The following is a 15,017-nucleotide window of genomic DNA, read 5'->3' on the forward strand; positions in this document are numbered from 1 at the left end:
TCCCAGCTAACACTCCCAACGTCAACTCCCAGTTAACACTCCCAACTTTACCTCCCAATTAACATTCCCAACAACAACTCCCAGTTAACACTCCCAACGAGCATTAACGAGCTGGAGGCGGGACTTCTGCCCCTCTATTGGGAGGGTGTCCGTCTCAGTCATCCGATTTGATTGGTGGGTGTTGTCCTGTTTGGGGAATAAATATTTGCCAGATGTTGGGGATAGCTTCCTGCTCTTCTCTGAAATAGTACCATGGGATCTTCCATATTCACCTGAGGGGGCAGATATTTCATCCAAGAGGCAACACCTCTAAACACTCCCTCACTACTGCATCAGGGAGCATCAGCCTACACGTTTGTGTACAAGTCTCTGGACCCGCTGCCTCTGACATGCACTCAGCTGAGCTGCTGCAGAGTGTGGTATAATGTAGTTGACAGCCGGGCATCAATGTACTCCGCAAGAACACAATAGGTCAAAATAATTGATACAGAGGCGAGGAGGGTGACATTATGGCAGGTAACCGGAAGCTTGATTAATAAATTAGGTTCAATGGTCACAGGGCAATTGACAGGAACATAATTAGATAAAAATTGACTTGAGCCAAAGAATGAGTATTCAGAGTGATGACTATAAACTTATGGAGCGTCTAAAAGGAGGAGAGGAGGTGGAGAGGTTTACCGAGGGAATCTCATGAGTTTAAAGCCTAAACAGCTGAAGGCACCATTTCCGATAGTGGACTGATGATGGGTGACTGGGGTGATGGGTAAACGGGACTTAGTGCCGGTGAGGATAGCTACAGAGTTGAGCTCAGGTTTATGGATGGTGGAGAGCGATGGCGGGTCTGGAACACTGGAACAGTCATGTCTGGAGGTGACAAAATGATGCAGGAGACTCTCAGCAGCAGATGTGTTGAAGTAAGGGTGGATGATGGAGATGGGAGAAGGTACTTCTTTTTGTTATGTTCAATGGTTTGATTGAGCTGTGTTTGATTATGTTATCCAGATGACACCCATGCCTCTCAAATGTCTTCTTGTACTCCCCATCCATATCTGCCTTAGAGAATAGTCAAACAAAATTGCCAAAGAGTCTGAAATTTCTACTTTATAGTTTCTATTCTGTCCGCATCCCTTCCTTCCCCAGTGGCAAAAATGTCTGGCTCCTGCTTGTTATGCAATTCATTGTAGACAGAACCCCATGTACTGCCATGGGGGACAACATATTGAAACACTCATATAGCATTGTACCTCTTGGAAATGTCACACTACCAAGTGTAATGCATTTACTTAGGATCCAGCAACCTTGCTGCATAGAAATGTTACTGCCTTTTTAATAATGGGCCATAATTTGCCATGGCAGGGCAGGTACTAGTGTCTGCTATTAGTTAGTGCTGACCTTACATGGCAAGTTCCCGCAAGAACAAGCTAATAACATCACAGCGAGAGAACGAGGGCATCTGGGACCTCGAAGCAAGTAACCACGGCTCCTTAATCAGGATTGAAGGATTGTGAAATTAACAGTGTAAGGTCAGAGAAGAACGTGTAAATTAAAGTGGATGAATTTGACGTCAGATCAGGTACAGGGAGAGAGAGAATGATCGAATTGAGAGGAAGAGGAAACAAAAAGGCAGACTGGAAAAGTTAAAAATTTGACATTTCGAAAAAAGAAGTCCCATATTTCAAACCTGAAAGAATGAAAGTGGACAGATGTTCATTGGGAGGGACACAGAAGTTGTTTGGCAGCAATCACCTCGGTAAGAGCTGCATACACTAGAAAGGACAAGACTTAACGTTCTGTGGTGAATTTAGCTGATGTGTCCTCCATGCAAGTGCAGCAGTTAAGTGTCGTTCAGTGCGTTTCAGAGTGAGGTGCTGCACAATGGAGCCGGTAGCATTGTTCTGGGGACCCGGGTTCGCATCCCACCACTGCAGCTGGTGGAATTGGAATTCAATAGAATATATCCGGAACTGAGAATCTACTGATGGCCATGAAACCAGCGGCAATCGTCGGACAAACCCAGCGGGTTCACTAATGACAGGCGCCATGATGTGGAGATGCCGGTGTGGGACTGGGGTAAACACAGTAAGAAGTCTGACAACGTCAGGTTTAAGGCCAGCCGATTTATTTGATAGTAAATTCACAAGCTTTTGGGGTTTGCCCCTTCGTGACGAAAGCTTGTGAATTTACTTCTCAGACTTCTCACTAATGACAGCACAGGGGTTAGCACTGCTGCCTCGCAGCGCCAGAGACCCGGGTTCGATTCCCGGCTTGGGTCACTGTCTGTGCAGAGTCTGCACCTTCTCCCCATGGGTTTCCTCCGGGTGCTCCGGTTTCCTCCCACAGTCGGAAAGACGTGCTGGTTAGGGTGCATTGGCCGTGCTAAATTCTCCCTCAGTGTAACCCGAACAGGTGCCGGACTGTACCGACTAGGGGGATTTTCACGGCAACTTCTTAACGTAAGCCTACTTGTGACACTAATAAATAAACTTAAGAACTTATAAAAGCTTATAATGTCCTGTAGAGGAGGAAATCAGCCACCTTTACCCAGGCTGCCCTACATGTGACTCTAGAGTCACAGCAATGACGTTGACTCTCAACTGCCCTCCAAAATGGCAAGTTACTGAGTTCAAGAGCAACTAGGGATGGGCAATAAGTGCTGGCCAGCCAGTGACATCTATGCCCCATGAATGAATAAAGAAACAGTGACACCATTAGCCTGTCACTGGCCCAGTGTATATAAGGTACCTGTCCACATGTGCCTCAATCACAAACAGCCTGAAACACTGACCTTTGAAATGGAGTGCCTGATAAATGAGTATCACTGTCTGGGGGTCAATGTAGTCCACCACGTCCTGAAGCTTCCCCTTGGTGGCTTTTGAAATCAGCTGGTTGAGTTTGGTGACTGTTCTGGGGTCCAGGAAGTCCAGCGACTGTGCGTGCGCCCCGTAGTAACGTCGCAGCCGCCCCCGGAAGGTCTCCCTGACCTCCAACCCTTCCTTCAGGTAGATGCCGGCCAAGCCCTTGAGCCGGTAGCCAAAGTGGTGCTTGAAGAGCCTGTGGATGAGCTTGTGGAAGGTGTTGTGCAGCTCCTCGCTGCCGCCCAGCCCCGGCTCGGGGTGGGCGAGCTGCTCAAAGCCCAGGGCTCGGGAGATCTGCTCCTGGGTCCTGTTTGCAGCCCCCACTGCCACCATGGCCATCAGGCTGGACAAGCCAAACGGAGAGAAGACCACATTGCTGGTGGCCGCCTGCGACCTCAGCAAGCTCCTGTAGAAACTGAACGCAAAGTCGCTGTTGACCAAAGCCAAGCGCTGGACCCGGGACTTGCCCCGGAATCTTTTCCGCAGGGAATCCGGGTCCTTGGGGGTTGCCAACTGCCTCTTGCCCACCAGGATGTCCTCTGGAAAGCCGTACTCCTCATCTTCATAGTCTCCAGGTTCAGTGTAGTCATAGTCTTCCAGCTCGGGGATGTTGAACTCCCTGGTCAGAGTGTTGCTGTCTATTGGTAACTCATGCCCAGTAGCCAAACCAGCTCCAGCTTCCGCTGGGCTGAAGCAACACAGCAAAAGGCAAAAACAAGAAAGAAACATTGTTTTTAACACTGTTGCTGCTCTCCTTAGACCGAGAGAGGACTGTGATGTTTCAGCAACCTCCTTATTAAATCCCTCCCTAAATAGCCAGCCCTGCCCACTCCCTTAGCATGTAACTGAACTTTTTAAAAAAAAACCTCACTTCCTAAACGATCCTAGCTCCTATTTTGTTTCAGTCACAGCTGTTGTACAACATGGATTGACCCTGCAGGCTAAATAAATCCCACAGGTTAAAGGCAGACACACAAGAATTTCCCCCATCGTGCCAGAGCAACTGAGATTAGTTAAGAGTGGATCTGGACACGGCCACGCACTGCTTTGAGAAAACTTCCTGACTTTAACTTGTTTCGAGCTTTCGGTGCGGGAGCAGTAAGTTTTGTAGCGATTCCCCCACCACCCACCCCCCCACCGCCTCCACCCCCCTCCCGGCCATCACTAACTATTTCCATGTGTCGGGTGCACAGCAGTTACTTTGTCCAAATCAGTTGCCAAAGTGTCTCTCTGCTTTGGCCTGGTTTTGACAATCTCTTCACAACAGGTTTTGCTGAGCTATTCCTGAGAGCAGAATTGTGTCTGGCTTCCCTAAGAGAGTTCAGAAACAGAAAATGCTGGAAAATCTCAGCAGGTCCGACAGCATCTGTGGAGAGAGCCAAGTTTTCATAGAATCCCTACAGTGCAGAAAGAGGCCATTCGGTCCATCGAGCCTGCACTGACCCAGGCCCTATCCCTGTAACCCTTTGTGTGTGTGTGTGTGTGTGTGTGTGTCTGTGTGTGTGTGTCTGTGTGTGTGTGTATGTATGTATGTGTGTGTGTGTCTGTGTGTGTGTGTGTGTGTATGTGTCTGTGTGTGTGTGTGTGTGTGTGTATGTGTCTGTGTGTGTATGTGTATGTGTGTGTGTGTCTGTGTGTGTGTGTATGTATGTATGTGTGTGTGTGTCTGTGTGTGTGTGTGTGTGTGTATGTGTCTGTGTGTGTGTGTGTGTGTATGTGTCTGTGTGTGTATGTGTATGTGTGTGTGTGTCTGTGTGTGTGTGTATGTATGTGTGTGTCTGTGTGTGTGTGTGTGTGTGTGTGTGTGTGTGTGTGTATCCCACTGCCACTAATGGACAATTTAGCTCGGCCAATCCAACTGACTCGCACAACTTTCAGACTGTGGGAGGAAAGCGGAGCATCCCGAGGAAATCCACGTAGACATGGGGAGAAGGTGCAGGCTCCACACAGACAATGACCCAAGTCGGGAATCGAACCTGGGTCCCTGGCGCTGTGAGGCAGCAGTGCTAACATAAAGTTCGTTGGTTTGTCATTACGTGGGCAGTACTGTTTCCCCGCACCTACATAAACACTCTCGCTTATACAAAACCCTTATACTACACCTCCCCCAAACCCTTCCCCAAATATATTTACAATATATTTGAATTGTTGCTCTTCTCTCCTCCCACACACACATCCCCGATCCTCTACCCTCACCCCCCTCCCCTCAAAGTCTCTGGCTTCAGCGGGTATGGTGGCTTTATAATCCTTGCAGATCTCATTCTCTACCCATTCACAGGAGGGATGGCCTCAGATGTTCAGGGAGAACTTTGTTGGTTAGAGTTTAATTTTTTGTATTAAAAGTTTCAAATACTTGGGTTTCAACATCCAGTTTGCACCTTGTGCTGTTTAGAGTTATGCTTTCTTTGTCAGTAATGCATCATTTTTGACCGCACGGGTTTATCCCATTCCTTCCAGAAGGAATATTCTGTTCAACAACTTTCTATAGTAAGGAATTCCACAGGTTCACAACTCTCTGAGTGAAGAATGGCTTGCCTCTTATTCTTAGACTGTGACCCCAGGTTCTGGATTTCCCCAACATTGGGAACAATCTTCCCACATCCAGCCTGTCCAGTCCCATCAGGATTTTATATGTTTCTCTGAGACCCCTCTCATCCTTCTAAATTCCAGTGAGTACAAGCCCAGTCAATCCAATCTCTCTTCATACGTCAGTCCTGCCCTTCCAGCACTCAGTCTGGTGAACCTTCGATAGACTCCCTCAATAACAAGAATATCCTTTCTCAGACTAGGAGACCAAAACTGCACACAATACTCAAGGTGTGGCCTCAACAAGGCCCTGTATAACTGCAGCAAGACATCCTTACTCCTACACTTAAATCCTCTTGCTATAAAGGCCAACAAACTATTAGCTTTCCTCACTGCCTGCTGTACTTGCATACCAATCTTCAGCGACTGTTCCACCATGACGACAAGGTGGCACCATGATGGGCATTGCTGCCTCACAGCACCAGGGATCTGGGTTCGATTCCTGGCTTGGATAACCGTCTGTGCAGAGTTTGCACATTCTCCCCGTGTCTGCGTGGGTTTCCTCCGGGTGCTCCGGTTTCCTCCCACACTCCAAAGGTGTGAGGGTTAGGTGGATTGGCCACGATGAATTGCCCCTTAGTGTGAGGGGGACTAGCTACAGTAAATGCATAGGGTTATGGATATTGGGTGGGATTGTGGTTGATGCAGGCCTTCTGCGCTGTAGGACTATATGACGACACCCAGGTCATGTTGCACTTTTCCCGAAGCTGTTACCATTCACATTATCCATCACAGCTTGGAAAACTCTGTGGCTTTTCCATTCAATGCTTCATCTTTCCCACTTAGCTGCCGCCTAACAATATCCACGTTTCTCTCTCATCGTTGAATTGGTTGTGATACCTAAGTGGCAGCGAACTCTTGCCATGACTGTCGAATGGAGGTGCCAGTTTTTGCCACTTCCACACACACAGGAACTCTTTCCCTTTCCCTCCTGTGGTCTCTCGCTTTGCTGTTTGATCCCTTACATGCTTCCTCATCAGTTTTATCCCATCCTCTTCAGCATGGCATTTACAAACTTGTTTCTTTCCATGTGTCATTGGAAATGTGATATTTTTCCGAGCTTTCTTGGAATGTCCAACCATTTGTTTTAGCTCTGCAGTCTCGTTTCTTTCTACATCTTGGCTCCTGCTGAGAATACTAAACATCGCTAAGCCTTCCACGCCAACTGGGTTCTTCAATTCTTTCTGACTGATATTGGATTCATTTAGCTCCCCTTAATAATTTTTCAGAGGAACACACTGTGATCTGGAATGTGTGAAGCTCATCCAGCAGGTTTCCTTCCTAAGCTCGATTGCTTCTGCTTTGGAGCGGCACGGTGGCACAGTGGTTAGCACTGCTGCCTCACAGCGCCAGGGACCCGGGTTCAATTCCAGCCTTGGGTCACTGTCTGTCTGGAGCTTGCACTTTCTATTATTTACTTACTGGTGTCACAAATAGGCTTACATTAACACTGCAATGAAGTTACTGTGAAAATCCCCCAGTCGCCGCATTCCAGTGCCTGTTCGGGTTCACTGAGGGAGAAGTTAGCATGGTCAAACCAACTAATCCGCACATCTTTGGCCTGTGGGAGGAAACCGAGGGCTTGGAGGAAGCCCACGCAGACACGTGGAGAACATGCAAACATCCACACGGCTAGTGACCACTGACTGGGAATTGGACCTGGGTCGCTGATGCTGTGAGGCAGCAGTGCTAACCACAGTGCCACCCACATTCTCCCCGTGTCTGTGTGGGTTTCCTCCGGGTGCTCTGGTTTCTACTCACAGTGCAAAGACGTGTGGGTTAGGCGGATTGGCCATGGTGAATGTGTGGGGTGATGGGGATAGAGTGGGGGAGAGGGCCTGGGTAAGATACTCTGTCAAAGAGTCAGCATAGACTTGATGGGGCCAAATGGCCTGTTTCTGCACTGTTGGGTTTCTATGATTTCATTCTATGATTTGTCTTGGAGTTTTCTCAGTTGCCTCCACTTTGTTCAGTTGTTCTTCTATTCCGCTGTTAAAGACAAGTCTTCATCTATTCAAACTGCTGAAGGTTACTAATTCCTTTTGCATTTGATTTCAAAGAATAATTAGCTGCTCTTTCAACTATTCATTTTCTCGTTCGGTTCCTGCCATCTCAGTCTGCACTTCAGTGCATTATTTTGTCGCTGCTGTTACAACTGATGCAACTTTTTCTGAAGTAGTGTTCAACATTTCTTTTAATTCCTTCTGTTTTTCCAGGGGTATGTATTGATTCTTCAAAGGACCACAGTGAGAAGTCTCACAGTGCCAAGTTAAAGGTTTATTTGGTATCACGAGCTTTCGGAGCGCTGCTCCTTCATCAGGTGAGTGACTCACACTGAGTTGCTCTTCCTCTACACCCTAGCTATGACTGTAACACTGCGTTCTGCACCCTCTCCTTTCCTTCTCTATGAACGGTATGCTTTGTCTGTCCGGCATGCAAGAAACAATACCTTTCACTGTATACTAATACATGCGACAATAATAAATCAAATCAAAACAAATACTCGTCTGAACTTTGTACTTCCAGATCATTCCTGTTCATCTTTGCTTGGGGATCTCCTGACGGGGTGGGTCCTCAGTGCATCACCTGAATTAACCCCCCCCCACCATCTGCCAGAGATCAGATGTTATGAGCCATAATCCTCTTATAGAACCTCACGATCAGAGTAAAAGGCAGCGCCTCTGACAGTGCAGCACTCCCTCAGTCCGACACTGGGAGGCTGGGCCTGGATTACATCCTCCAGTCTCTGGAACACGGATTGAACTCGTGTCCTTCTGATTCAGAGAAAAGTGTTCCACCGATTGAGACAGAGTTGGTGCAATTATTGAATAGGCGACAGCTAATCGTTAAACCGTTTGATGGGATGGAAGCAGTGGATATAACTGGACAAGTCCTCGATTAGAATGACAAATCATACAAGTTCATGGTCAGGTCAGTGTGCACACTGGGCCACTTCCAGCTGTTTCCACGACTGCAGCCAGACCCTAGGCAGCTGTTTATGGGATTGAAGTTGGAAAAGTGTTTATATATCAGGATTTATTGAATGGAGAACGAGTGTGCCCTGTTTTTATAAAAACACCTCTCTTTGTGAGTTTGCACTCTCAGTAAGATTGGATGGGGAGCTGAGGGGAGCATTCTAGGATGAGAGGTCACAGACTTAGGGTAAGGGGGAGCAAATTTAAAACAGAGTTGAGGAGAAACTACTTCTCCCAAAGGGTTGTGAATCTGTGGAATTCACTACCCCAAAGTGCGGTGGGTGCTGGGACAGTGAGTAAATTTATGGAGGAGTTAGACAGATTTTTAATCAGTAATGGGTTGGAGGGTTATGGAGAGAAGGCAGGAAAATGGGGATGAGGAGCATATCAGCCATGATCGAATGGCGGAGTGGGCTTGATGGGCTGAATGGCCTTATTCTGCTCCTATATCTTAAGGCTTAATGATGATGTTCTTCACTAATTCTCTGTTCCATGTGAGAGTTTTTCAGTGTGATTCCCCATAAGGGCCAAATGGGTGAATCCATCACCTGTTAGACTACACAGGAGCGGGAGGAACCCAGGACCAATGCCTGGTCAGGGTTGAGTTAATAATCTCAGCTGAAGCCTTAGTAGAAATGCTAGAACCAGGGTGGGGAGAATTAGCCAGGGTTCCCACTCCTGATTAACAAAGAACAAAACAGCCCGTGAAACAGGCCTTTTGGCCCAATGAGCGATTGTTCCCTGGTGACTGACACTCTGTCACTAAGTGTATGAGCTTGTGTGTGTTTGTAGATATATGTGTCATAGAATCTCTACAGTGCAGAGAGAGGCCATTCGGCCCATTAAGTCCACACTGACCACTCACGTCCTATTTCCATAACCCCACATATTTTTCCTGCTAATCCCCCTGACACTAAGGGGCACTTTAGCATGGCCAATGAACCTAACCCGCACATCTCTGGACTGTGTGAGGAAACCGGAGCACCCGGAGGAAACCCACGCAGACATGGAGAGAATGTGCACCCTCCACACAGTCACCCGAGGCAGGAATCGAACCCAGATCCCTGGCGCTGTGAGGCAGCAATGCTAACCACTGTGCCACCACACTTGTGTGAGTGTTTGTGTTTGTGCAAATGTGAGTGTTGTGTAATTGTGTCTGTGTTTTTGTGAGTGAATGTTTGCGTGTGTAAGAATGGGTGATGCATGATTGAGTGTGTTTTGTGAGTGTGAATGTTCGTGTAATTTTGTAAGTTTTTGTAGGTGTGTGCATGGGTTTTAGTGAGGGAGTGTGTGTGTGTGTGTGTGTGTGTAGGTTTGTGTGTGAGTTTTTGCGAGTGAGCGTATGGGTGCTTGTATGTGGGGTTGGGTGTGTGAGTTGTGTGTGAGTGTGTGTGTGGGTGTATGTGTATGTCTATGTGTGTGTGATTGTGTGTGTGTATGTATATGTATGTATGTTTGTGTGCATGTGTGTGTGCGCGTTTGTGTGTGTGTGCGTGTTTGTGTGTGTGTTTGCGTGTGTTTATGCGTGTGTGTGTGTGCGTGTTTGTGTGTGTGTGTTTGCGTGTGTTTATGTGTGTGTGTGTGTGTTTATGTGTTTGCGTGTGTGTGTTTGCGTGTGTTTATGTGTGTGTGTGTGTGCGTATGGCTCTGCTTGTGTGTGTCTGTTTTAAGTATGAGCTTGGGTGTGTCTATGACTCTGATATCCCACCCCACACCCTTCCTGCTCTCACACTTATTGTCAGGATTCCCACACACCAACAACGGGAATACGGCCAGTGCCCGGAGAAGCATCTTCTCAAAGCGAGGAGAGAAAACTGGAGGGCCGTGAATTCCCTCTGTTCCTCGCGCTATAAATAACAGCACTCTCTAAGTTGTGTACGCTGGCAGTAATAAATCTGAGGGTTGAGATCCCAGGTACAAGGTGGACATCATCTCAACCCGTCAATGTGTTATATTGCCTGGTGTCGGTCCCCAGAGTGTGTGCTTGCTGCGTGTAGTTCCTTCTCCACATTTCCATTACTCTCGATCAAAATGAGCTCTGAAGCTTAGCAGCTTAAGATGCATGGGCTGCAAGATAAGTGTTATCAGTCCAGCACTCAAAAGATTATCGATCCTGGCTGACAAAATACTACTGTATAACAAACTGGGCAGATGGTCAATTTGCTGGGTTTTTTTTTCTCTGAAGCTGTTTTCAGTTCACTGTTAATTCATTGGGAAAGCAATTCTTCTGTTTTGTTCCCTTCTTATCCTACTGACTCTATTTTTCCGCCAGATGCACTACTTTGGCTGCTGCTAATGGAATCTGGGCCATTCAACCACATGAATAAATTTATCAGCGGCTTCTCCAGGGAGCAGTGCTGGAGCCTAGAAAGGATCCGACTCCATCCCCATAAACTAAAGGGCAGTCGTTCCACATGGCGCTGTTCTGCCTCGTAATTGGCAGCCGAAATCAAAGGATAACCACGGGTAACGGGAACGGTCCCAGTGTGATTTCATTTTACTCTCTCTGGCCAGGAGATGCCAAGGCCAATTAAAGGGACCCAGTGCTTCAGCAGAGATGGGTCAACAGCCACAGTAGCTCCATTAGCCCCGCCAGTAATGGTCTGCTGGGTATCACCCTCTTGCCTCCACGTCAGCAAGTTGTGGCTCAAGTCTACCTGCGGGATCTTCAGCACATCAAGTCACAGGTGATCAAGAACTTTCCCCGATACGCAAGGCCTTGATTTGAGCAAAGTGAAGTTTATTTATTGGTCACAAGTAAAGGCTTACATTAATACCTCAATGAAGTTACTGTGAAATTGCCCTAGTTACAAAGTACAAAGAGCAACCCAGCACGGGAAACAGGCCCTTCAGCCCAACGAGCCCACGCCGCCATCTTAACAAAGCATTTTCCTACACCTACCTTGACCCATGTGTATGCATATGGGACCCCCATTGGAAACCAGATTCAGGGGAGAATCGTTTAGGGACAATTTGTTACACCAATCAGCCTAAGAGCACATCTTTGGGGTGTGGGAGGAAACCGGAGCACCCGGAGGAAACCCACGCAACCACAGGGAGAATGTGCAAACTCCCACAGACACTGGCCCAAATCCATGTATCTGCACAGCTAGCAGTGCTAGTCACTGAGCTGTTGTGGTGCCCATCTGCTGGTCCAGTTTTAAGCATACACACCGACACGAAGTACTAGGCCACTCTCGAAACATCCAAGAGCAGCCCACGCACGACCCACCGTGTGCATGCCCCTCGTTAGACAACAAGATGGACCGACACGCCTGCGGAGTAAAAGAGACAAAACATCAACATGTAGTTGCCACGCTCTGGGCCAATGCACCCTAACCAGCACGTCTTTCAGATTGTGGGAGGGAACCGGAGCATCTGGAAGAAACCCATAGAGACATGGGGAGAATGTGCAAACTCCACACAGACAGTGACCCAAGCCAGGAATCGAACCCAAGTCCCTGGCACTATGAAGCAGCAGTGCTAATGACTGTGCCACCACCATGCCGCCCCAATCCTTTGGTGTCCTACTTAACCCTAACCCCATGTGCCAGCTATCACCAGGACTACTCATCACAACCACGGCAACATTATCGAAGTGCATCCTTGCTGGACTCTATCGCGACTGATAAACCCTTATCCACACCTTCATTATCTCCACATTGATCTTTTCCAACGGCCTCCTAGATGGTCCCCACACACCTGAGCTCTAGTCGCATCAGATTTAGCTCAGTTGGCTGGACGGCTGGTGAGTGGTGCGGAGCAATACCATACAGCGTGAGTTCAGTTCCCATACCGGCTCAGCTTATTTAAGAGGGCCCCGGCCTTCTCAACCTTGCCTGAGGTGTAGCAACCCTCAGGTTAAATCACCGCCAGTCAGCTCTGCCCCGTGAAGGGGAGAACAGCCTCTGGTCATCTGCGACTTTACCTTTAACCAGGAAGGTTCCGACTCGATTCCTGATCTGTATTGAGTCAGCTGCTTCTGTTGGTACGAGAGTTGGGTAACTGTATGCCAGCGATGTGGATCAGCACACCTTCTGGCTGCTGGTTGTTACCCCCCTCGCATCCTGTACAGGGACAGCACCAACCTCGGTGGCGATGGGCCTGAGAAGGTGCAGGACAACTTTTAAAGACGTTTCCCCTGCAGTGAGGTATTGGAGCTAAGCACCTGAGCAGGAGAGGAGTTGGAATTGGCCTGGGAGGCAGGGGAACAAGGAGCTTTTAGATGTGAAAGAAAAGAGTCCCAGGCAGTCTGAACCTGCGTCAGATTAAGCTGAGACTCTAACCTTTCATGTGTGGCTGGTGGTTAAGATTGAAAGCCAGCACAGTTATCTGTGTCAACAGAAGGAGGCCACTTGTGTCGAGTGGCTCAGAGATCTGTCCCCATCTGCTCCAGTTTAAAACGCACAGTCACAAGCAGGCAGTACTTCATGGAAGATGACTCAGTCAGAGTTTTCCTTTGCATCAGTCATTTCCCACAATCCTGGCATTTTGTCTCCTCTGTTTCTGTCCCACAAAAGGGCCCTGAGTGTGGAACCAACTGGAAAGCTCTTTCAAAGAGCCGGCACAGACACGATGGGCCGAATGGCCTCCGTCTCTGTGGCAAGGAGAACAAAAACTAGGGAGAAGGTGATGTTTGTGTTCATCCTTTTCCCCTCCTCCCCACACCCAGTATTTCATGTGAATTAGGGACACGCGATGCGGGAGTATAAGTTGTTATTCGGTCTACAAATCCTTCCAATACTCCAACGTACTCCACAAGGGAAGGGAAAGTGTTTATATATCTCTGGGGTCCAGCCATTTCCGTTATTCTTCCATGTCACAGCGGGAAAGACACACATTTAAATTGCCCCTTAGTGTCTTAAGATGTGCAGGTTAGGCGAATTATTGGGGTATAAATGTATATTACAGGGATAGGGCAGGGGTGTGGGCTTGGGTAAAATGCTCAGTCGGTGCAGACTCGACTGGTCGAATGGTCTCCTCTTACACTGTAGGGATTCTCTGATTTTATGATTCTATAGCTCCTTTCACATCCACCAAGACGTCCCAAAGTACTTTACAGCTAAGAATACCCTCTTTTTTAAGGCGATGGCCCAGTGGTATTATACTATTAATCCAGAAACTCAGCTAATGTCCTGGGGACCTGGGTTCGAATCCCGCCACGACAGATGGCGGAATTTGAACTCAATAAAAAATATCTGGAATTAAAAATCTGACCATGAAACCATTGTCAGGAAAAACCCATCTGGTTCACTGATGTCCTTTAGGGAAGGAAATCTGCTGTCCTTACCCGGTCTGGTCTACTTGTGACTCCAGAGTCAAAGCAATGTGGTTGCCTCTCAATTGCCCCCTGAAATGGCTGAACGAGACACTCAGTGCGAGGGCAACGAGGGGTGGGCAATAAATGTTGGCCCAGCCAGCGACACCCATGTCCCGCAAATGAATTTAAGAAAACTTCACCGTTGTGAAACCCAGTAAATAATTGGTGCACGAATATCTCCCACAAGCAGCGATGTGCTAATGACCAGACCGATCTGGGCATGACTCAGTGACGTTGACTGAGGGATAAATATTGCCCGGGGAGAACTTACTCACTCTTCCTCACAACAGTGCCGTGGGATCTTTTACATCCCTCTGAGAGATCAGTCAGGGGCTCAGTTTAACGTCTCAATAGAAAGGTGGCACCTCCGACAGTGCATCAGTCCTGCGTTGCATTTATTTGTATTTAATGCAAGTTGTGGCCATTCACTGGGGATTCACTTGATCCCCTGTAAACGAATACTGACTAGGACACTGGTTTTTGATTAGACGGTATATCCTTGTAATGTGTAACTCTGTAAATAAATATAAAAGTGTATAAATATTGGCTGAAGTTATAGCTTTCACCAACTGGCTTTCTGGAACAGAAAATTATCATCAGTCTCATCAACTCTCTTTATATTGCATTGAAGAACAGAAGAGGTGATGGCCCAGTGGTATTATCACCAGGCTATTAATCCAGGGACTCAGCTAAGGATCTGGGGACCTGGGTTCGAATCCTGACATGGTGGAATTTGACCTCAATAAAAAATATCTGAAATTAAGAATTTACTGATGACTGTGAAATCATTGTCAGGAAAAAGTCATCTGGTTCACTGATGTCCTTTAGGGAAGGAAATCTGCTGTCCTTACCCGGTCTGGCCTACATGTGACTCCAGAGCCACAGCAATGCGGTTGACTCTCAGCTGCCCTCTGATATGACCTGGCCGAGGGCACCTAGGGATGGGCTATAAACGCTGACCCAGCCAGCATCGCCCATGTCCCACAATGAATTTTTAAAAATTGGGATGTATTTTTCTGCATGAAATCCAAGGGTTGTCAAGGAATGAAGCTTCTCCTCTGGCCCCTGAAATGTACGAGGAAATGGGTTTCCTGATCAGAACGATATGTAATTTCAGCCACTTGATTCTGATGCAGAGTCAGGACTGGGTGCTGTGATGTCTAACAGATTGCAGCATCAAGGATTAACTTGCCGGAGCAGCACTGTCAAGTCCATTGCAGTTTCTACACAGAATGTGTACCAGGAGGTTGATGGACGAGCAGGATTTCTGATCCAAGTCTG

The 15,017-nt window shown here is 47.7% G+C and overlaps 1 protein-coding gene across 1 annotated transcript in view; it reads right to left on the minus strand.

Moving 5' to 3' along the window:
- LOC145357388 (heparin cofactor 2-like) overlaps positions 1 to 3,634 on the minus strand; it is a 37,552-nt gene extending 33,918 nt beyond the window's left edge. The window contains exon 1 of the mRNA XM_080210707.1: positions 2,786 to 3,634. Coding sequence (XP_080066833.1) covers positions 2,786 to 3,584 — 799 coding nt within the window. The 5' untranslated portion in view covers positions 3,585 to 3,634. The remainder of the gene's footprint in view (positions 1 to 2,785) is intronic.
- Between the last annotated feature and the right edge of the window lie 11,383 nt (positions 3,635 to 15,017).

The sequence above is a fragment of the Carcharhinus amblyrhynchos genome, chromosome 23 (genome assembly GCF_965287045.1).
Source record: "Carcharhinus amblyrhynchos chromosome 23, sCarAmb.v2.hapA, whole genome shotgun sequence".
Lineage (NCBI taxonomy): Eukaryota > Metazoa > Chordata > Chondrichthyes > Carcharhiniformes > Carcharhinidae > Carcharhinus > Carcharhinus amblyrhynchos.